At 44.8% G+C, this 23,705-nt stretch overlaps 1 protein-coding gene across 2 annotated transcripts in view; it reads left to right on the forward strand.

The window, feature by feature from the left end:
• Positions 1-22,620, forward strand: part of LOC115150143 (copine-9) — a 138,597-nt gene extending 115,977 nt beyond the window's left edge. For both annotated transcript variants that reach the window (XM_029693107.1, XM_029693108.1), the window contains exons 19-21: positions 8,083-8,185; positions 8,279-8,336; positions 21,103-22,620. In XM_029693107.1, the coding sequence (XP_029548967.1) occupies positions 8,083-8,185; positions 8,279-8,336; positions 21,103-21,371 (430 nt within the window). In that variant the 3' untranslated portion in view covers positions 21,372-22,620. The remainder of the gene's footprint in view (positions 1-8,082; positions 8,186-8,278; positions 8,337-21,102) is intronic.
• Positions 22,621-23,705: the final 1,085 nt, after the last annotated feature.

Below are 23,705 nucleotides of genomic sequence, written 5' to 3' on the forward strand. Positions count from 1 at the left end.
CATACCTTTTTCTATTGTCTGCTATTATCTCTCCTGTTTTACCTTTAGCTCTCATCTTCTCCTTTCCCACTCTTTCTCTCTCGCCCTTCTCTCCACCTCTCTCAATCTTTCTCCATTCCATTTGTTATGCTTCGTCATCCTCATCTCCTCCTTCTCTTCCCTTGTTCCGGCTCTGAGACAGTCGGCTCGTGCGACTGTGGGTGCTTGTGGGACAGAGATGGTGATGATGAGGAGGAAGGTGGGCGGTAAAGCTGAGGCCATCCAGTCATGTGGATTTGTCAATATGTGAGGTGTGGGGGTGAATCAATCCACTCCTAGGCTCCGTCACCTCCTATAACCCAGCATAGCACCAGATACTATAATAATAACTACCACATTATAGTAATCACTACCACATTATAGTAATCACTACCACATTATAGTAATCACTACCACATTATAGTAATCACTACCACATTATAGTAATCACTACCACATTATAGTAATAACTACCACATTATAGTAATAACTACCACATTATAGTAATCACTACCACATTATAGTAATAACTACCACAGATTAGTAATAACTACCACAGATTAGTAATAACTACCACATTATAGTAATAACTACCACATTATAGTAATAACTACCACATTATAGTAATAACTACCACATTACAGTAATAACTACCACATTACAGTAATAACTACCACATTACAGTAATAACTACCACATTATAGTAATAACTACCACATTATAGTAATAACTACCACATTACAGTAATAACTACCACATTACAGTAATCACTACCATATTATAGTAATCACTACCACATTATAGTAATAACTACCACATTATAGTAATAACTACCACATTATAGTAATAACTACCACAGATTAGTAATAACTACCACATTACAGTAATAACTACCACATTACAGTAATAACTACCACATTACAGTAATAACTACCACATTATAGTAATAACTACCACATTACAGTAATAACTACCACATTACAGTAATCACTACCACATTATAGTAATCACTACCACATTATAGTAATAACTACCACATTATAGTAATCACTACCACAGATTAGTAATCACTACCACATTACAGTAATAACTACCACATTACAGTAATAACTACCACATTACAGTAATAACTACCACATTATAGTAATAACTACCACATTACAGTAATCACTACCACATTACAGTAATAACTACCACATTATAGTAATCACTACCACATTATAGTAATCACTACCACATTATAGTAATCACTACCACATTACAGTAATAACTACCACATTACAGTAATCACTACCACATTATAGTAATAACTACCACATTATAGTAATCACTACCACATTATAGTAATCACTACCACATTATAGTAATCACTACCACATTATAGTAATCACTACCACATTGCAGTAATCACTACCACATTGCAGTAATAACTACCACATTGCAGTAATAACTACCACATTGCAGTAATAACTACCACATTGCAGTAATAACTACCACATTGCAGTAATAACTACCACATTACAGTAATAACTACCACATTACAGTAATAACTACCACATTGCAGTAATCACTACCACATTACAGTAATAACTACCACATTGCAGTAATCACTACCACATTATAGTAATAACTACCACATTGTAGTAATAACTACCACATTATAGTAATCACTACCACATTATAGTAATCACTACCACATTATAGTAATAACTACCACATTATAGTAATAACTACCACATTATAGTAATCACTACCACATTATAGTAATAACTACCACATTATAGTAATAACTACCACATTATAGTAATCACTACCACAGATTAGTAATCACTACCACATTATAGTAAAAACTACCACATTATAGTAATCACTACAACATTATAGTAATCACTACCACCTTATAGTAATAACTACCACATTATAGTAATAACTACCACATTACTGTAATCACTACCACATTATAGTAATCACTACCACCTTATAGTAATAACTAGCACATTATAGTAATAACTACCACATTACAGTAATCACTACCACAGAATAGTAATAACTACCACATTATAGTAATCACTACCACATTATAGTAATAACTACCACATTACAGTAATAACTACCACATTATAGTAATCACCACCACATTATAGTAATAACTACCACATTATAGTAATCACTACCACAGAATAGTAATAACTACCACATTATAGTAATCACTACCACATTATAGTAATCACTACCACATTATAGTAATAACTACCACATTACAGTAATAACTACCACATTACAGTAATCACTACCACATTACAGTAATAACTACCACATTATAGTAATCACTACCACATTATAGTAATCACTACCACATTACAGTAATCACTACCACATTACAGTAATCACTACCACATTACAGTAATAACTACCACATTATAGTTATCACTACCACATTATAGTAATAACTACCACATTATAGTAATCACTACCACATTATAGTAATCACTACCACATTGCAGTAATCACTACCACATTGCACTAATAACTACCACATTGCAGTAATAACTACCACATTGTAGTAATAACTACCACATTACAGTAATAACTACCACATTACAGTAATAACTACCACATTGCAGTAATCACTACCACATTACAGTAATAACTACCACATTGCATTAATCACTACCACATTATAGTAATAACTACCGCATTGTAGTAATAACTACCACATTATAGTAATCACTACCACATTATAGTAATAACTACCACATTATAGTAATAACTACCACAGATTAGTAATCACTACCACATTATAGTAATAACTACCACATTATAGTAATAACTACCACATTATAGTAATAACTACCACAGATTAGTAATCACTACCACATTATAGTAATCACTATCACTACCACATTATATTAATAACTACCACATTACAGTAATCACTACCACATTATAGTAATCACTACCACATTATAGTAATCACTACCACATTATAGTAATCACTACCACATTATAGTAATCACTACCACCTTATAGTAATAACTACCACATTATAGTAATAACTACCACATTACAGTAATAACTACCACATTATAGTAATAACTACCACATTACAGTAATCACTACCACATTATAGTAATAACTACCACATTACAGTAATAACTACCACATTACAGTAATCACTACCACATTATAGTAATAACTACCACAGATTAGTAATAACTACCACATTATAGTAATCACTCCCACATTGCAGTAATCACTACCACATTGCAGTAATCACTACCACATTGCAGTAATAACTACCACATTGCAGTAATAACTACCACATTGCAGTAATAACTACCACATTGTAGTAATAACTACCACATTACAGTAATAACTACCACATTACAGTAATAACTACCACATTGCAGTAATCACTACCACATTACAGTAATAACTACCACATTGCAGTAATCACTACCACATTATAGTAATAACTACCACATTGTAGTAATAACTACCACATTACAGTAATCACTACCACATTCTAGTAATCACTACCACATTATAGTAATAACTACCACATTATAGTAATAACTACCACATTATAGTAATAACTACCACATTATAGTAATAACTACCACATTACAGTAATCACTACCACATTGCAGTAATCACTACCACATTATAGTAATCACTACCACATTATAGTAATCACTACCACATTATAGTAATAACTACCACATTATAGTAATAACTACCACAGATTAGTAATCACTACCACAGATTAGTAATCACTACCACATTATAGTAATAACTACCACATTATAGTAATCACTACCACATTATAGTAATCACTACCACATTATAGTAATAACTACCACATTACAGTAATCACTACCACATTACAGTAATCACTACCGCATTACAGTAATAACTACCACATTATAGTAATCACTACCACATTATAGTAATCACTACCACATTACAGTAATAACTACCACATTATAGTAATAACTACCACATTATAGTAATCACTACCACATTACAGTAATAACTACCACATTATAGTAATAACTACCACATTATAGTAATCACTACCACATTATAGTAATAACTACCACATTATAGTAATAACTACCACATTATAGTAATAACTACCACATTATAGTAATCACTACCACATTATAGTAATCACTACCACATTACAGTAATAACTACCACATTATAGTAATAACTACCACATTGTAGTAATAACTACCACATTACAGTAATAACTACCACATTACAGTAATAACTACCACATTACAGTAATAACTACCACATTACAGTAATAACTACCACATTACAGTAATAACTACCACATTACAGTAATAACTACCACATTGTAGTAATAACTACCACATTATAGTAATCCCTACCACAGATTAGTATTCACTACCACATTATAGTAATAACTACCACATTATAGTAATAACTACCACATTATAGTAATAACTACCACATTACAGTAATAACTACCACATTATAGTAATCACTACCACATTATAGTAATCACTACCACATTATAGTTATCACTACCACATTATAGTAATCACTACCACATTATAGTAATCACTACCACATTATAGTAATCACTACCACATTATAGTAATCCCTACCACAGATTAGTATTCACTACCACATTATAGTAATAACTACCACATTATAGTAATCACTACCACATTATAGTAATCACTACCACAGATTAGTAATAACTACCACATTATAGTAATCACTCCCACATTATAGTAATCACTCCCACATTATAGTAATAACTACCACATTATAGTAATCACTACCACAGATTAGTAATAACTACCACATTACAGTAATCACTACCACATTACAGTAATAACTACCACATTATAGTAATCACTACCACATTATAGTAATCACTACCACAGATTAGTTATCACAACCACAGTATAGTAATATCTACCACATTATAGTAATAACTACCACATTATAGTAATCACTACCACATTATAGTTATCACTACCACATTATAGTAATCACTACCACATTATAGTAATCACTACCACATTATAGTAATCCCTACCACAGATTAGTAATAACTACCACATTATAGTAATCACTCCCACATTATAGTAATCACTCCCACATTATAGTAATAACTACCACATTATAGTAATCACTACCACAGATTAGTAATAACTACCACATTACAGTAATCACTACCACATTACAGTAATAACTACCACATTATAGTAATCACTACCACATTATAGTAATCACTACCACAGATTAGTTATCACAACCACAGTATAGTAATATCTACCACATTATAGTAATAACTACCACATTATAGTAATCACTACCACATTCCAGCACAGAAGCAGAGACTATAGTAAATACTACCACATTCCACCTCAAGTGGAGTTGAAAACAAGAGCTGCAGGGAATTATTTTGGTTCTCGACCACCACCCACCTCTCCTATCCACTGGTTCCTGGAGAGGGAAAGAGACTTTCACACACTCGTGTGAGAGAAGTAGACATAGAGAGGATGTGATAGTACTCAACTCCATTTACTCTGCACTCGGCCAGACGGTGAGAGTGAACCAATCAGACAGTGAGCCAGGGGGTCTTCGTCCAATCAGACAGGCAGCCAGTGGGTCTTTGTCCGCCCCGCTGACTCTTACCATTACCTGCCTGACAAACACCTGCACAAAAACACTCAGCAAAAACTGACAAGTTTATGTGAACAGTCTCGACAATGCAACACTTCTGTAATGACAGTCTTGACAACACAACACTTCAATAACAACATTCTTGACAATGCAACACTTCTATAACAACAGTCTGGACAACGCAACACTTCTACTGTAAAACATCAATTAATAGCCCGGGCCTTTTTTTGCTTCAATCACTGGACATAACCAGCGCTTATTAGAGACAGCCTTCTGTTTGAGCCACGCGTCTGTTTCCTTAATGCACACAGCTTTTTGCTTAATCAATTGTTGAAAAGACTACCACACTGTTTATTGTGACCAGTATAAACATAATAACAAATCCATCACAGATCAGACTTGTAAAGACTACAGTAGGCTTGCGAACATGCACCCATTGATTTTGCACTTCAGCACCATTCTCCCACTCATTGAGCCCCATGGTGGAGGTATCATAATAGCCATAACATCTAGCGATCAAACAAGGAAATGGTTCCAATCGTTTTTCCATGAATTATTTTTTCCATAGGGGATTTTAGAAACACTTAAAATTAAGGGCTGTGTCTTGTGTGGGCTTACCCTGGCGTGACATTTTGGTAACCATGCAACTCTCTCGGACAAGGTGACTTATTATTTATTTATTTATTGTCATTTTTACCACCTTTTTCTCCCCAATTTTGTGATTTCTATCTTGTCTCATCGCTGCAACTCACCAACGGGCTCGGTAGAGGCAAAGGTCAAGTCATGGGTCCTCTGGAACATGACCCGTCAAACCGCACTTCTTAACACCCTCTCACTTAACCCGGAAGCCAGCCGCACCAATGTGTTGGAGGAAACACTGTTTAACTGATGACCGGGGTCAGCCTGCAGGCGCCCGGCCCACCACAAGGAGTCGCTAGAGCGTGATGAGCCAAGAGGCTGTAGTAACACTGCGATGCAGTGCCTTAGACCGCTGCGCCACTCGGGAGGCCTGGACAAGGCGACTTTTGTCTATATATTTGTCTCTATTTACTCTGATTCAAAAATGCTACTTAGCATCAAAGTAGACATGCAAAACTACAAATCCCTGCAAACTCATTTCTAGCAGACACCTTTGCTAACAGGTATGGTGTCAATTTTAAACTTGCACAAGATAGTTAACACAATTGTAAATGTAAAGAATTGTAGCCAATTTATTCATTACTACATTAAGCTAACATTAGATAGTTAATCCAGAGATTCTTACCTTCTTATCTCATCCAGATCATCATGGCATTTGTAGTTCTTTATGATAGCCACATTAGCAGCTAATTAGCATTTCATTTTAGTGGGTAAATACAGGCTAATATATTCATAAAAGTCACCTTGTCCTAGAGAGATTTACACGGTTATCAAAACGTCATGCCAGGGTAAGCCTATAAGAAACACAGCCCTTATTTTAAGTGTTTCTAAAATCCGCTACTGGAAAAATGAATGATGGAAAAACGATTGGAACCATTTCCCCTGTTTGACAGCTAGGTTTTATGGGTATTATGAATCATACTGTGATATTCTATTGCGCATTGTATCCTTGTAGTTGCATCGATATCACAGCACATAGACTTCATTATTCAATGTATGACCATGTCAAACCAGACTGCTGTCTCATATAATGATGTTGCTCTTCGGTATCTTCTTTATGGTGCTCACTGATCACTCTTAAACAATTTATTTCGACCTGCCGTTTATTTGAAATATACGTTTATTTGCTGAAATCTGTGCTGATGCCCGGCTATTAAAAGGGACAGACAGCTATTTGAGAGTATGTGAACATTCTCGACAAAACACAACACTTCTATATCAACAGTCTAGACAACACAACATTTCTATGTCACTTAGAAAGTTGTTTTTGAAATGTACCTTACCTTAACCATTCAGAGTTAATGCCCTTACCTTCAGAATTCAGATTTAATGCAAGATTTAATGCCTAAACTTAAAACCAACCTTAAAAATTCTGAGTTTATGCCTAAACGTAACCTTAAACACTTTGAAATTGGACGTTTGGAACAACTTCGAATTCGGACTTTTGAGAAACATGGATGAACATCTAATTCTGATGTGAGAACGTGTAGGTCTAGACAACATAATGTCTGACAATGGAGCTCAGTTTAGTGTAACGGTACTCAAATAGTTGTGTAATGCTATATTACTACAGAAAACCAGAAGACAGAAGAAAGTCTCTGTCTTACACACACACACACACACACACACACACACACACACACACACACACACACACACCGTACACACACACGCACACGCACATACACCTACTCACATACACCTACAGTAGACACAGAAGCTGAGGTTTCAATTGTGGTGTGTTGCTCTATGCAGGTGTGCTGAGGATGTGACTGATGGATCCCAGTACTTTGTGCTGTTGATGATCACAGACGGAGTCATCTCAGACATGGTGCAGACCAAGGAGGCTGTGGTCAATGTGAGTGCTTATCGTGTGTGTGTGTGTGTGGGGGGGGGGGGGGGGCACATATACCTCTCACATCACCTTTGTGTGTTATCCCCTTTCTCACAGGCTGCCGCTCTGCCCATGTCTATCATCATAGTGGGAGTAGGCCCTGCTGAGTTTGACGGTAAGTGTGTGTGTATGTGTGCGCATGTGCATCCGGCATGTGTGTGTGCGCACGCCCAAAGTAGCTAGCTAGCTCCACTGTCAAAAAAGCCATTCAAGCCTCTGATCAGAGGCTTCACAGCCTGTGAAGTGCACTAAAGATCAGCAGGGTAGGTGACAAAACAACACTTACTGCAATCTCCTTCCCAAAGGTTTTAGGAACTGGTGAATCCCCTCCTCGCTCTCGCCCTGCCTTGGAGCTACAGCGAGGAAGCCCATCCCTCCTCCTGCAGAGCTGGGCTTTTGCTCTGGACCTGTTATACTCTTCTAACACACCTGATTTGATCCTGACGAGCAGCATGAGTCTTATAGTAGGGTTGGAACAAAAGCCTGCAAGCCCAAGGTGCACTGGGCGGAGTAAAACTAACGTTATTAGTAGCTGTCCAGGAAGAGGGGAGTGTTCATTCCTTCTCCCCATAAGAATCATTAGCATTGCATAAGCCTCATTGGTGACAAGTCGTGACTCCTTGGTCATGTCTCTCAGTGGAGGGGAACTCAGAGTGAGTGACTCCTTGGTCATGTCTCTCAGTGGAGGGGTACTCAGAGGGAGTGACTCCTTGGTCATGTCTCTAACTGGAGGGGAACTCAGAGGGAGTGACTCCTTGGTCATGTCTCTCAGTGGAGGGGAACTCAGAGGGAGTGACTCCTTGGTCATGTCTCTCAGTGGAGGGGAACTCAGAGGGAGTGACTCCTTGGTCATGTCTCTAACTGGAGGGGAACTCAGAGGGAGTGACTCCTGGATCGTATTCAGTAGGGCAGGCCATGGAAAACGTGTTAAAATGTCCTGCAATCGAACACGAAATGTCCATGTCGTCCCTCCCTGTTTCAGTCCATTTCTTCCATATGGTGCCTAATGAACACATGCCCGATGGGTCAGACTTTGGCTCTGTTACCTGGGACACCTGGCTTCAGCTCAGAAGGCTAATGGCAGAGCAGAATAATATTACAATGTAAACAATCCATTCACTCACATTGTTTACTCGTGGTACCATTTTGTTTTGCTAACAGTAATATGCAGCAGGAGATAATTCTGTTGGGGTGATATCCTTCTCTACCTACCACGCTCATTTATATCCCTGGGTAATGATGACAATGCAGCAAGTGCACAACGGCCTGACCAAGGGAAATCCTGAAATGTCACTCCAAGGAACGGGATTGTGGATGCCTCCCTTTAGCCTGTGGTCAAAAGTAGTGGACTAAATAGGGAATGGGTGCAATTTGAAATTAAGCCTGTGTCTTCCTCGCAAAGTGAGAAAGAGTTGTGTTGGACAGCTGAGATCTTCAGCGAAACAAGAGAGAAGCAACACAAAGCGGAGACTCTCGCAAAGTAAATATGCCAAATATTCCAAAAGCTAATTGGCTAAGTGATTTTAATTGTAAAAAAAACTACTGGCGGTAGTTGGGAAAGGGAAAAGGAGAGGGGAAATGAGTCATGCCTAACGACAAGGGAGATAGATCTCTGAGGGACCTATTAGACACTACACAGGGCTGTACGAGGGATCAGGGGTGGCTGCCGTAGTGATGTGTGTGTGACGGAAGGGAGAGAGAGTTGGGGAATGTGTATTTAAAAGCATATAAATTAAACCGCTAGAGTTTAATGTGTGGTGGGTTGACTGCTTGCTCCAGAGTGTGTGGTGGGTTGACTGCTTGCTCCAGAGTGTGTGGTGGGTTGACTGCTTGCTCCAGAGTGTGTGGTGGGTTGACTGCTTGCTCCAGAGTGTGTGGTGGGTTGACTGCTTGCTCCAGAGTGTGTGGTGGGTTGACTGCTTGCTCCAGCGTGTGTGGTGGGTTGACTGCTTGCTCCAGAGTGTGTGGTGGGTTGACTGCTTGCTCCAGAGTGGGTGGTGGGTTGACTGCTTGCTCCAGAGTGTGTGGTGGGTTGACTGCTTGCTCCAGAGTGGGTGGTGGGTTGACTGCTTGCTCCAGAGTGTGTGGTGGGTTGACTGCTTGCTCCAGAGTGTGTGGTGGGTTGACTGCTTGCTCCAGAGTGTGTGGTGGGTTGACTGCTTGCTTCAGAGTGTGTGGTGGGTTGACTGCATGCTCCAGAGTGTGTGGTGGGTTGACTGCTTGCTGCAGAGTGTGGTGGGTTGACTGCTTGCTCCAGAGTGTGTGGTGGGTTGACTGCTAGCTCCAGAGTGTGAGGTGGGTTGACTGCTTGCTCTAGAGTGTGAGGTGGGTTGACTGCTTGCTTCAGAGTGTGTGGTGGGTTGACTGCTTGCTTCAGAGTGTGTGGTGGGTTGACTGCTTGCTCCAGAGTGTGTGGTGGGTTGACTGCTTGCTCCAGAGTGTGTGGTGGGTTGACTGCTTGTTCCAGAGTGTGTGGTGGGTTGACTGCTTGCTCCAGAGTGTGTGGTGGGTTGACTGCTTGCTCCAGAGTGTGTGGTGGGTTGACTGCTTGTTCCAGAGTGTGTGGTGGGTTGACTGCTTGCTCCAGAGTGTGTGGTGGGTTGACTGCTTGCTCCAGAATGTGTGGTGGCTTGACTGCTTGCTCCAGAGTGTGTGGTGGGTTGACTGCTTGCTCCAGAGTGTGTGGTGGGTTGACTGCTTGCTCCAGAGTGTGCGGTGGGTTGACTGCTTGCTCCAGAGTGTGCGGTGGGTTGACTGCTTGCTCCAGAGTGTGTGGTGGGTTGACTGCTTGCTCCAGAGTGTGCGGTGGGTTGACTGCTTGCTCTAGAGTGTGCGGTGGGTTGACTGCTTGCTCCAGAGTGTGCGGTGGGTTGACTGCTTGCTTCAGAGTGTTTGGTGGGTTGACTGCTTGCTCCAGAGTGTGTGGTGGGTTGACTGCTTGCTCCAGAGTGTGTGGTGGGTTGACTGCTTGCTCCAGAGTGTGTGGTGGGTTGACTGCTTGCTCCAGAGTGTGTGGTGGGTTGACTGCTTGCTCCAGAGTGTGTGGAGGGTTGACTGCTTGCTCCAGAGTTTGTGGTGGGTTGACTGCTTGCTCCAGAGTGTGTGGTGGGTTGACTGCTTGCTCCAGAGTGTGTGGTGGGTTGACTGCTTGCTCCAGAGTGTGTGGTGGGTTGACTGCTAGCTTCAGAAAGTGTGGTGGGTTGACTGCTTGCTTCAGTGTGTGGTGGGTTGATTGCTTGCTCCAGAGTGTGTGGTGGGTTGACTGCTTGCTTCAGAGTGTGTGCTGGGTTGACTGCTTGCTCCAGAGTGTGTGGTGGGTTGACTGCTTGCTCCAGAGTGTGTGCTGGGTTGACTGCTTGCTCCAGAGTGTGCGGTGGGTTGGCTGCATGCTCCAGAGTGTGCGGTGGGTTGGCTGCATGCTCCAGAGTGTGCGGTGGGTTGACTGCTTGCTCCAGAGTGTGCGGTGGGTTGACTGCATGCTCCAGAGTGTGCGGTGGGTTGACTGCATGCTCCAGAGTGTGCGGTGGGTTGACTGCTTGCTCCAGAGTGTGCGGTGGGTTGACTGCTTGCTCCAGAGTGTGCGGTGGGTTGACTGCTTGCTCCAGAATGTGTGGTGGGTTGACTGCTTGCTCCAGAGTGTGTGGTGGGTTGACTGCTTGCTCCAGAGTGTGTGGTGGGTTGACTGCTTGCTCCAGAGTGTGTGGTGGGTTGACTGCTTGCTCCAGAGTGTGTGGAGGGTTGACTGCTTGCTCCAGAGTGTGTGGTGGGTTGACTGCTTGCTCCAGAGTGTGTGGTGGGTTGACTGCTTGCTCCAGAGTGTGTGGTGGGTTGACTGCTAGCTTCAGAATGTGTGGTGGGTTGACTGCTTGCTCCAGAGTGTGTGGTGGGTTGACTGCTTGCTTCAGAGTGTGTGCTGGGTTGACTGCTTGCTCCAGAGTTTGTGGTGGGTTGACTGCTTGCTCCAGAGTGTGTGGTGGGTTGACTGCTTGTTCTAGAGTGTGTGGTGGGTTGACTGCTTGTTCCAGAGTGTGTGGTGGGTTGACTGCATGCTCCAGAGTGTGTGGTGGGTTGACTGCTTGCTGCAGAGTGTGGTGGGTTGACTGCTTGTTCCAGAGTGTGTGGTGGGTTGACTGCTTGCTCCAGAGTGTGTGGTGGGTTGACTGCATGCTCCATAGTGTGTGGTGGGTTGACTGCTTGCTCCAGAGTGTGTGGTGGGTTGACTGCTTGCTCCAGAGTGTGTGGTGGGTTGACTGCTTGCTCCAGAGTGTGTGGAGGGTTGACTGCTTGCTCCAGAGTGTGTGGTGGGTTGACTGCATGCTCCAGAGTCTGTGGTGGGTTGACTGCTTGCTGCAGAGTGTGGTGGGTTGACTGCTTGTTCCAGAGTGTGTGGTGGGTTGACTGCTTGCTCCAGAGTGTGTGGTGGGTTGACTGCATGCTCCATAGTGTGTGGTGGGTTGACTGCTTGCTCCAGAGTGTGTGGTGGGTTGACTGCTTGCTCCAGAGTGTGTGGTGGGTTGACTGCTTGCTCCAGAGTGTGTGGAGGGTTGACTGCTTGCTCCAGAGTGTGTGGTGGGTTGACTGCTTGCTCCAGAGTGTGTGGTGGGTTGACTGATTGCTCCAGAGTGTGTGGTGGGTTGACTGCTTGCTCCAGAGTGTGTGGTGGGTTGACTGCTAGCTTCAGAATGTGTGGTGGGTTGACTGCTTGCTTCAGAGTGTGTGGTGGGTTGATTGCTTGCTCCAGAGTGTGTGGTGGGTTGACTGCTTGCTTCAGAGTGTGTGCTGGGTTGACTGCTTGCTCCAGAGTGTGTGGTGGGTTGACTGCTTGCTTCAGAGTGTGTGCTGGGTTGACTGCTTGCTCCAGAGTTTGTGGTGGGTTGACTGCTTGCTCCAGAGTGTGTGGTGGGTTGACTGCTTGTTCTAGAGTGTGTGGTGGGTTGACTGCTTGTTCCAGAGTGTGTGGTGGGTTGACTGCATGCTCCAGAGTGTGTGGTGGGTTGACTGCTTGCTGCAGAGTGTGGTGGGTTGACTGCTTGTTCCAGAGTGTGTGGTGGGTTGACTGCTTGCTCCAGAGTGTGTGGTGGGTTGACTGCATGCTCCATAGTGTGTGGTGGGTTGACTGCATGCTCCAGAGTGTGTGGTGGGTTGACTGCATGCTCCAGAGTGTGTGGTGGGTTGACTGCTTGCTCCAGAGTGTGTGGTGGGTTGACTGCTTGCTCTAGAGTGTGTGGTGGGTTGACTGCTTGCTCCAGAGTGTGTGCTGGGTTGACTGCTAGCTTCAGAGTGTGTGGTGAGTTGACTGCTTGCTTCAGGGTGTGTGGTGGGTTGACTGCTTGCTTCAGAATATGTGGTGGATTGACTGCTTGCTTCAGAGTGTGTGGTGGGTTGACTGCTTGCTTCAGAGTGTGTGGTGGGTTGACTGCATGCTCCAGAGTGTGTGGTGGGTTGACTGCTTGCTTCAGAGTGTGTGGTGGGTTGACTGCTTGCTTCAGAGTGTGTGGTGGGTTGACTGCTTGCTTCAGAGTGTGTGGTGGGTTGACTGCTTGCTCCAGAGTGTGTGGTGGGTTGACTGCTTGCTCCAGAGTGTGTGGTGGGTTGACTGCTTGCTTCAGAGTGTGTGGTGGGTTGACTGCTTGCTTCAGAGTGTGTGGTGGGTTGACTGCATGCTCCAGAGTGTGTGGTGGGTTGACTGCTTGCTTCAGAGTGTGTGATGGGTTGACTGCATGCTCCAGAGTGTGTGGTGGGTTGACTGCTTGCTTCAGAGTGTGTGGTGGGTTGACTGCTTGCTTCAGAGTGTGTGGTGGGTTGACTGCTTGCTTCAGAGTGTGTGGTGGGTTGACTGCTTGCTCCAGAGTGTGTGGTGGGTTGACTGCTTGCTCCAGAGTGTGCGGTGGGTTGACTGCTTGCTCCAGAGTGTGCGGTGGGTTGACTGCTTGCTCCAGAGTGTGCGGTGGGTTGACTGCTTGTTCCAGAGTGTGTGGTGGGTTGACTGCTAGCTCCAGAGTGTGAGGTGGGTTGACTGCTTGCTCTAGAGTGTGTGGTGGGTTGACTGCTTGCTTCAGAGTGTGTGGTGGGTTGACTGCTTGCTCCAGAGTGTGCGGTGGGTTGACTGCATGCTCCAGAGTGTGCGGTGGGTTGACTGCATGCTCCAGAGTGTGCGGTGGGTTGACTGCATGCTCCAGAGTGTGCGGTGGGTTGACTGCTTGCTCCAGAGTGTGCGGTGGGTTGACTGCTTGCTTCAGAGTGTTTGGTGGGTTGACTGCTTGCTCCAGAGTGTGTGGTGGGTTGACTGCTTGCTCCAGAGTGTGTGGTGGGTTGACTGCTTGCTCCAGAGTGTGTGGTGGGTTGACTGCTTGCTCCAGAGTGTGTGGTGGGTTGACTGCTTACTCCAGAGTGTGTGGTGGGTTGACTGCTTGCTCCAGAGTGTGTGGTGGGTTGACTGCTTGCTCCAGAGTGTGTGGTGGGTTGACTGCTAGCTTCAGAATGTGTGGTGGGTTGACTGCTTGCTTCAGAGTGTGTGGTGGGTTGACTGCTTGCTCCAGAGTGTGTGGTGGGTTGACTGCTTGCTTCAGAGTGTGTGGTGGGTTGACTGCTTGCTCCAGAGTGTGTGGTGGGTTGACTGCTTGCTCCAGAGTGTGTGGTGGGTTGACTGCTTGTTCCAGAGTGTGTGGTGGGTTGACTGCTTGCTCCAGAGTGTGTGGTGGGTTGACTGCTTGCTCCAGAATGTGTGGTGGGTTGACTGCTTGCTCCAGAGTGTGCGGTGGGTTGACTGCTTGCTCCAGAGTGTGCGGTGGGTTGACTGCATGCTCCAGAGTGTGCGGTGGGTTGACTGCATGCTCCAGAGTGTGCGGTGGGTTGACTGCTTGCTCCAGAGTGTGCGGTGGGTTGACTGCTTTCTTCAGAGTGTTTGGTGGGTTGACTGCTTGCTCCAGAGTGTTTGGTGGGTTGACTGCTTGCTCCAGAGTGTGTGGTGGGTTGACTGCTTGCTCCAGAGTGTGTGGTGGGTTGACTGCTTGCTCCAGAGTGTGTGGAGGGTTGACTGCTTGCTCCAGAGTGTGTGGTGGGTTGACTGCTTGCTCCAGAGTGTGTGGTGGGTTGACTGCTTGCTCCAGAGTGTGTGGTGGGTTGACTGCTTGCTCCAGAGTGTGTGGTGGGTTGACTGCTTGTTCTAGAGTATGTGGTGGGTTGACTGCTTGTTCTAGAGTGTGTGGTGGGTTGACTGCTTGTTCCAGAGTGTGTGGTGGGTTGACTGCATGCTCCAGAGTGTGTGGTGGGTTGACTGCTTGCTGCAGAGTGTGGTGGGTTGACTGCTTGTTCCAGAGTGTGTGGTGGGTTGACTGCTGGGTCCAGAGTGTGTGGTGGGTTGACTGCTTGCTCCAGAGTGTGTGGTGGGTTGACTGCTTGCTTCAGAGTGTGTGGTGGGTTGACTGCTTGCTCCAGAGTGTGTGGTGGGTTGACTGCTTGCTCCAGAGTGTATGGTGGGTTGACTGCTTGCTTCAGAGTGTGTGGTGGGTTGACTGCTTGCTCCAGAGTGTGTGGTGGGTTGACTGCTTGCTCCAGAGTGTGTGGTGGGTTGACTGCATGCTCCAGAGTGTGTGGTGGGTTGACATTTTGCTCCAGAGTGTGTGGTGGGTTGACTGCTTGCTCCAGAGTGTGTGGTGGGTTGACTGCTTGCTCTAGAGTGTGTGGTGGGTTGACTGCTTGCTCCAGAGTGTGTGGTGGGTTGACTGTTTGCTCCAGAGTGTGTGGTGGGTTGACTGCTTGCTCCAGAGTGTGTGGGTTGACTGCTTGCTCCAGAGTGTGTGGTGGGTTGACTGCTTGCTCCAGAGTGTGTGGTGGGTTGACTGCTTGCTCCAGAGTGTGGGTGGGTTGACTGCTTGCTCCAGAGTGTGCGGTGGGTTGACTGCTTGCTCCAGAGTGTGCGGTGGGTTGACTGCTTGCTCCAGAGTGTGCGGTGGGTTGACTGCTTGCTCCAGAGTGTGCGGTGGGTTGACTGCTTGCTCCAGAGTGTGTGGTGGGTTGACTGCTTGCTCCAGAGTGTGTGGTGGGTTGACTGCTTGCTCCAGAGTGTGTGGTGGGTTGACTGCTTGTTCCAGAGTGTGTGGTGGGTTGACTGCATGTTCCAGAGTGTGTGGTGGGTTGACTGCTTGCTCCAGAATGGGTGGTGGGTTGACTGCTTGCTCCAGAGTGTGTGGTGGGTTGACTGCTAGCTTCAGAATGTGTGGTGGGTTGACTGCTTGCTTCAGAGTGTGTGGTGGGTTGATTGCTTGCTCCAGAGTGTGTGGTGGGTTGACTGCTTGCTTCAGAGTGTGTGCTGGGTTGACTGCTTGCTCCAGAGTGTGTGGTGGGTTGACTGCTTGCTTCAGAGTGTGTGCTGGGTTGACTGCTTGCTCCAGAGTTTGTGGTGGGTTGACTGCTTGCTCCAGAGTGTGTGGTGGGTTGACTGCTTGTTCTAGAGTGTGTGGTGGGTTGACTGCTTGTTCCAGAGTATGTGGTGGGTTGACTGCATGCTCCAGAGTGTGTGGTGGGTTGACTGCTTGCTGCAGAGTGTGGTGGGTTGACTGCTTGTTCCAGAGTGTTTGGTGGGTTGACTGCTTGCTCCAGAGTGTGTGGTGGGTTGACTGCATGCTCCATAGTGTGTGGTGGGTTGACTGCATGCTCCAGAGTGTGTGGTGGGTTGACTAGTTGCTCCAGAGTGTGTGGTGGGTTGACTGCTTGCTCCAGAGTGTGTGGTGGGTTGACTGCTTGCTCCAGAGTGTGTGGTGGGTTGACTGCTTGCTCCAGAGTGTGTGGTGGGTTGACCGCTAGCTTCAGAGTGTGTGGTGAGTTGACTGCTTGCTTCAGGGTGTGTGGTGGGTTGACTGCTTGCTTCAGAATGTGTGGTGGATTGACTGCTTGCTTCAGAGTGTGTGGTGGGTTGACTGCTTGCTTCAGAGTGTGTGGTGGGTTGACTGCTTGCTTCAGAGTGTGCGGTGGGTTGACTGCTTGCTCCAGAGTGTGTGGTGGGTTGACTGCTTGCTCCAGAGTGTGTGGTGGGTTGACTGCTTGCTCCAGAGTGTGTGGTGTTTGGAGAATCTTCATAACTTGAACTTTAATTGTTCTATAGGAAGAGCGGTATTTGATTCATCTATGCTTTCATATCCTCCTTTAGCTCAGTCAGAAGGAAGCTGGGGAACTCTCTCTCCACAGGGAACCTGTGCAAACAGACTGTCTCACACACACACACACACACACACACACACTTGAATGCGACCCTTAAAGGCCCAGTGCAGTCAAAAACATGATTTCCTGTCTTTTATATATATTTACATCCTATAACGTTGGAATAATACTGTGAAATTGTGAATATGATGATAATGTCCTTTTAGTATAAGAGCTGTTTGAAAAGACTGCCTGAAATTTCAGCCTGTTTTGGTGAGATGGAGTTTTGGCCTTACTGGTGACATCACAAGACGGTAAATTAGCTAATTGACCAATAAGAAAGAGAGTTCCAAACCTAGCTGCCAATAACAGCAAGTTTTCAGTTTTCCCCTCCCAACTCAGAACATTCCCAGACAGTCCTAGCTAAATTCTTGCTTGAGAAAGTGCTCTTTGCTACGAAGCTATTTATTTTTGTCTATTTTAAATGAAAACAGAAAGGAAATTAATTGTTACACAGAAATTATTGTATTTTGAGATAAAAACGGCTGCATTGGACCTTTAAGCACCATCTTCTCTCCTCTCTCTTCTGCTATTACCATCCTCCCCTCTCTTACTCTCTCTTTCTCTGTAAATCTTTCCATCACGCCATTCCTCTCTCCAAATCCCCCACATGTTTTGATGAAGCCGTTTTTCTGTGGGTGTTTGTGTGTGTGTCTGTATGTGTCTGTGGGTGTTTGTGTGTATGTGTCTGAGGGTGTTTGTGTGTATGTGCGTGCGGTGAACGTGTGTGCATCATCAGTGTGTACTAAGCACCCCTGTGCCTGTAGGTGTACATACACACACACATGCATGGGTAGGAAATTCATGGAAAACAAAAGGTGTGTCCGAGTGTGTGCATGCATGTGTGTTTGTGTGTGTGTCATGTGTGTGACATTCATAGGGAACAGAAGGCGGAGTGTGTGTGAGAGTGCATGTGTGTATGCACCCCTCTGTCTTTCTGTCTGTCTGTGTGTGTGTGTGTGTGTGTGTGTGTGCGTGTGCGTGTGTGTGTGTGACATTCAAGGGAGCAGGAGGCTCTGTATAAGTCCCTGTGACTCAGGGGATGCCCCCCACATGCCCGGGTTTACCCAAGGCACCTGGCCCCCTTCCCTGCCCTCCTGCTGTCCCTTCACCCCCTCTCTCTTCCTCTGCACTGCTATACCCTGCCTACAGCCATCTGTCATCTCTGTAGTGCCATTTATAATATCCCCAGTCAGTCCTCTCCAAACATGCCGGATGATCTCATCCCAATAGGTATAACTGGCTCCCTTTCCTTCATGACCACTGATGGGTTAAAGCACTGGATAGGTCTCCAGCCCATTCCCATTCCTCAATACCAAAACAGATTTCAGTATCCATGGTGTAGTCCAAGGTTATTCAACTCTTACCCTACAAGGTCCGGAGCCTGCTGATTTTGTGTTCTACCTGATAATTAATTGCACACATCTCATGTCCCAGGTCTAAATCAGTCCCTAATTAGAGGGGAACAATGAAAAAATGCAGTGGAATTGTCTTTGAGGTCCAGAGTTGAGTTCAAATCAAATTTTATTGGTCACATGCAGATGTTAATGCGAGTGTAGCGAAATGCTTGTGCTTCTAGTTCCGTCAGTGTAGTAATATCTAACAATTCCCCAACAACTACCTAAAACACACAAGGGGTGAAGGAGAATATGTACATATAAGTATATGGATGAGCGATGGCCGAGCGGCATAGGCAAGGTGCAGTAGATGGTATAAAATACAGTATATACATGTGATATGAGTAATGTAAGATATGTAAACATTTTTAAAGTGCCATTTTTTAAAGTGACTAGTGATCCATTTATTAGTGTCCAGTGATTGGGTCTCAATGTGGGCAGCAGCCTCTCTGAGTTAGTGATTGCTGTTTAGCAGTCTGATGGCCTTGAGATGGAAGCTGTTTTTCAGTCTCTCGGTCCCAGCTTTGATGCACCTGTACTGACCTCGCCTTCTGGATGATAGCGGTGTGAACAGGCAGTGGCTCGGGTGGTTGTTGTCCTTGATGGAGAACCTTGCGGTTGGGGGCAGTGCAGTTGCCGTACCAGGCTGTGTTGCAGCCCAACAGGATGCTCTCGATTGTGCATCTGTAAAGGTTTGTCAGGGTTTTAGTTGACAAGCCAAATTTCTTCAGCCTCCTTCGGTTGAAGAGGTGCTGTTTCGCCTTCTTCACCACACTGTCTGTGTGGGTGGACCATTTCAGTTTGTCTGTGATGTGTACGCCAAGGAACTTTAAAACTTTCCACCTTCTCCACTGCTGTCCCTTCGATGTGGATAGGGGGGTGCTCCCTCTGAAGTCCACGATCATCTCCTTTTTCTTGTTGACGTTGAGTGAGAGGTTGTTTTCCTGACACCACACTCCGAGTGCCCTCACCTCCTCCCTGTAGGCTGTCTTGTCCTTGTTGGTGATCAAGCCCACTACTGTTGTGTCGTCTGCAAACTTGATGATTGAGTTGCATGCGTGCATGGCCACGCGGTCGTAGGTGAACAGGGAGTACAGGAGAGGGCTGAGAATGCACCCTTGTGGGGCCCCAGTGTTGACGGTCAGCGAAGTGGAGATGTTGTTTCCTACCTTCACCACCATGGGGCGGCCCGTCAGAAAGTCCAGGACCCAGTTGCACAGGACAGGGTTGAGACCCAGGGCCTCCAGCTTGATGATGAGCTTGGAGGGTACTATGGTGTTGAATGCTGAGCTGTAGTTAATGAACAGCATTCTTTCATAGGTATTTTTTTGTCCAGATGGGATAGGGCAGTATGCAGTGTGATGGCGATAGCGTCATCTGTGGATCTGTTGGGGTGGTATGCAAACTGAGGTGGGTCTAGGGTGGCCAGTAAGGTGGCGGTGGTATTATAGGGGTTTAGACTATTAGAACATTTACGGCATCCATATTAGGAAGTTGTACGTTCTCAGACAAGACTTCCTAATATAGATGCCGTAGATTATTATTAAAGGGGTAGTGCAGTTAAAAACGTGATTGTCTTGTTTAAAGTATGAAATAAATATATTTCCATAACACTGTAAAAAAATATATACATATATTCCCATAATACTATGAAATTGGGATGGAGCCTGTTCAGGTGGGATGGAGTTTTTGCCCAGATCATGATGTCACAATCTGATCTGATTGTAATAAACCAATGACAGTTATTCTGGGTAAGGGGGTGGGCTCTAGACCATCCTATCAGCCAATCAGGGTTGTATATCTTCAAACTTGTTTCCTAATTCCCACACGGTCAGACTGAGCATTTCAAGGGCAAAAGGAGGCTCAGGGAAATAAATTATCCTAAATATATTTTGGAGTGATTTTCATTAAATTAACACACACAGTGATTTATTAGACATGCAGTGATGATTTTAAAAACATGTAATAAAAAGTATACATTGGGGCTTTAAAATCAGTCCTAATAATGTTAGTTTGAAGTTTGAGGATATATTTTTTTTCTCTCTCTCTGACTCTATCTGTCTCTGTCTCTCTCTGCCTCTGCCTCTCTCTGCCTCTGCCTCTCTCTGACTGTCTGTCTTTCTCTCGGACTCTCTCTGTCTCTGACCCTCTCTGTCTCTCTCGCTCTGTTTCTGTCTCTCTCTGACTCTGACTATCTGTCTCTACCTCTGCTTCTCTCTGACTCTCTCTCTCTCTCTCTGTCTGACACTGACTCTCTCTGATACACTCTCTCTCTCTGCTCTGTAGCGATGGAGGAACTGGACGGTGATGAGGTCAGAGTGTCCTCTAAGGGGCGCATTGCTGAGAGAGATATAGTCCAGTTTGTGCCGTTCCGGGACTACATCGACCGCCAGGGCAACCAGGTGCTGAGCATGGCACGGCTGGCCAAGGACGTGTTGGCAGAGATCCCCGAGCAGCTGCTGGGTTTCATGAAAACAAGAGACATCGAGCCCCAGCCTGCCCTGCCCACCTCCTCCATCACCGCCCCTCTAGGACTCAACAACCTGTGCATCTGAAAGCGGGGTTTGGGTGGGGTGGGGCCAGAGGTTGGGGGGTCTTAGATCTAGGGCCATAGGGCCATGGTTTGGACCATTTTCAGTTGCAGCAAATACCTGTAGAGACACACTAAAGCAGTTGGTGTGCACATGCGTGCACACACACACACACACACACACACACACACACACACACACACAAACAGTTGCTGTCCTAGTCAGAGGGGTAAACTGCAACAGCACTGAAAGCTTTTTCACTACCGCTCCTTCAATGTTGAAGTCAGCTATTTTCCTGATTCTTCTTTTATCTCACTGCCGTAGCGATGTCCTGCCTGGCGGACACAGCCCCCCTGCTGTGATGTAACGACTCTACAGCTCAACGGGGGTCAAATGCAGCGTGACCTTTGGAGCGAGAACTGTTGGAACTGCCTCCGCGGTCACCAGCCCCTTACCTAACCCTTAGCTTATTTCTTATTTAAGGGTTCAGGGATCGGTCGCAGTTAAACGTCAGAAAAAGCAAGAGTTTGTGGACTTTTCGACGGACATAAAGAGAGATCGATGTTCACCTTTATTTCTATGCCTCACTAGTTCTGCATGCAATGAGTGTTTCATCCCTGCGTCTTCTTGTGGTCCGAAACAGAAACGGCAACAAACTGGCCGCTTGGGTTGCCATGGTAGTATTCTACTTTGACCCCTCTCTGGCTAATGTATATTTTCCATGTGTATAATGACACTATAAACATTGCAGAAAGTAAATTAATATCCAAAACAAGTGAAAGACACAAAGTATGTTCATGTTTGGTGTCTACTCAGGGCATTTCTGGAGGCTTTTGGTTGAGTTTCTCAAAACGAGGGAGACAGAAACAATATGGCATCTGGACAGTTGTGGTCTCAGCCTCAGCAATTGGAGTCATTGTGTTTATATATCTTTACAACATTCTTTTTGCAAGGACTGGTTTGTCTTGTCCAGGGGTTGATTGAATAGTGAATATATTGTGCTATGCCAGTTCACACTATATGTATATAGGTAGTTGAATGTTACTTCTTGAAAAAATATATTCCTGATATATTCCACGTGTTGAAATGTATATGTTAATTAGGATGGCCTATGAAAAGCGCTATATTTCAGATCAGAAAATACATTTAGAGACAGAATGTGTAAATACTGAAATAACTTTGGCCATAAGGGCCTACTAGCTGGCAATTGTGTACTTCTGTTCAGAGAAAAGCCTTCATCTTCAAAATGAAGGGTCGTAAATTGAAATTGGCTTGAAATACTCCCACCTCCGTTTCTTTTCAACCACCGTACAACTGGTTGTCTGATGTCCCTGCACAGGTCATTTCTGGCCCAAACATCAGTCTGAATATACCTGGCTGTGACCCCACTCTCTGAGGGTGTCTCAGGGGGAGTTGGGATATGCAAAAAGCACATTTCCAATTCACACATGCGTCTAAGTCACATGCATAAAATAGGACAATAATAAGCACCCACCAAATTATTATTATTATATTAGTACAGTACCGAGTCAGATATTTTAAAACTTGTCCTTGATTTCCTCCTTCCAAATTGAAACTTTTCCTAGCTTTTGCCCGGTGATTAAAAAATGAATAATTTATGAAGTGGTCGGTCAGTGGTGGCAAATCCTGCTCCATCTTTCAAAATCTGTGGAGCGGGCTCCTGTTTAGATTGAGAAAGACTCGGCATGCGCTCGCTGAACAAAAGTGCTTAGATGTAGCAAAGAACGCATCAACGCTTCACGGTCACCATGTCCATCCATTTTTTCTGGAAAGAGGAGAGAAAGAGAAGGGGGCCTCAGCATAAGTTCTTCTCAAAAGTGTGGTCCCTCGCCACAGCCTGTTTTGAGGAAGTTGGAAATGGCTGCTTTACATAGCAAATGTATGCATGATTTCTTTCCGCCACAGCTCTGGTTTCTGAGATATGGGTCTATATTTTCATTGTTGTTTTGACTGGGCTCATAGGCTCTACACTAGTTTGTTTACAATGCATGTAACGCATTATTTTTTGTACTAGTCTTTTTATTATGCCTTTGTTCTTTGAGAAATGCCTGGCTAGAAGGGATCATTCAAACAAAGTTTTTGTTTTGCATTCAAGCCTCAATTGTGATTTGTTTGATTTCTCTCTTTTTCTTTTTCTTTCTCTTTCTCTTTCGCTTTCTCTCTCTCTCTCTCTCTCTCTCTCTCTCTCTCACTAACTCACTCTCTCTCATACACTGCACACACACACATTTCTTCCCATCTCTCCATTCATTCACTCTCTCCTACATAGTGGTAGTTTACTACTACTAAAAAGATAGCCATAACATTTTTGAACGTGCCAACAATGGACATGGCTTC

The sequence above is a fragment of the Salmo trutta genome, chromosome 16 (assembly GCF_901001165.1).
Source record: "Salmo trutta chromosome 16, fSalTru1.1, whole genome shotgun sequence".
Taxonomy (NCBI): domain Eukaryota; kingdom Metazoa; phylum Chordata; class Actinopteri; order Salmoniformes; family Salmonidae; genus Salmo; species Salmo trutta.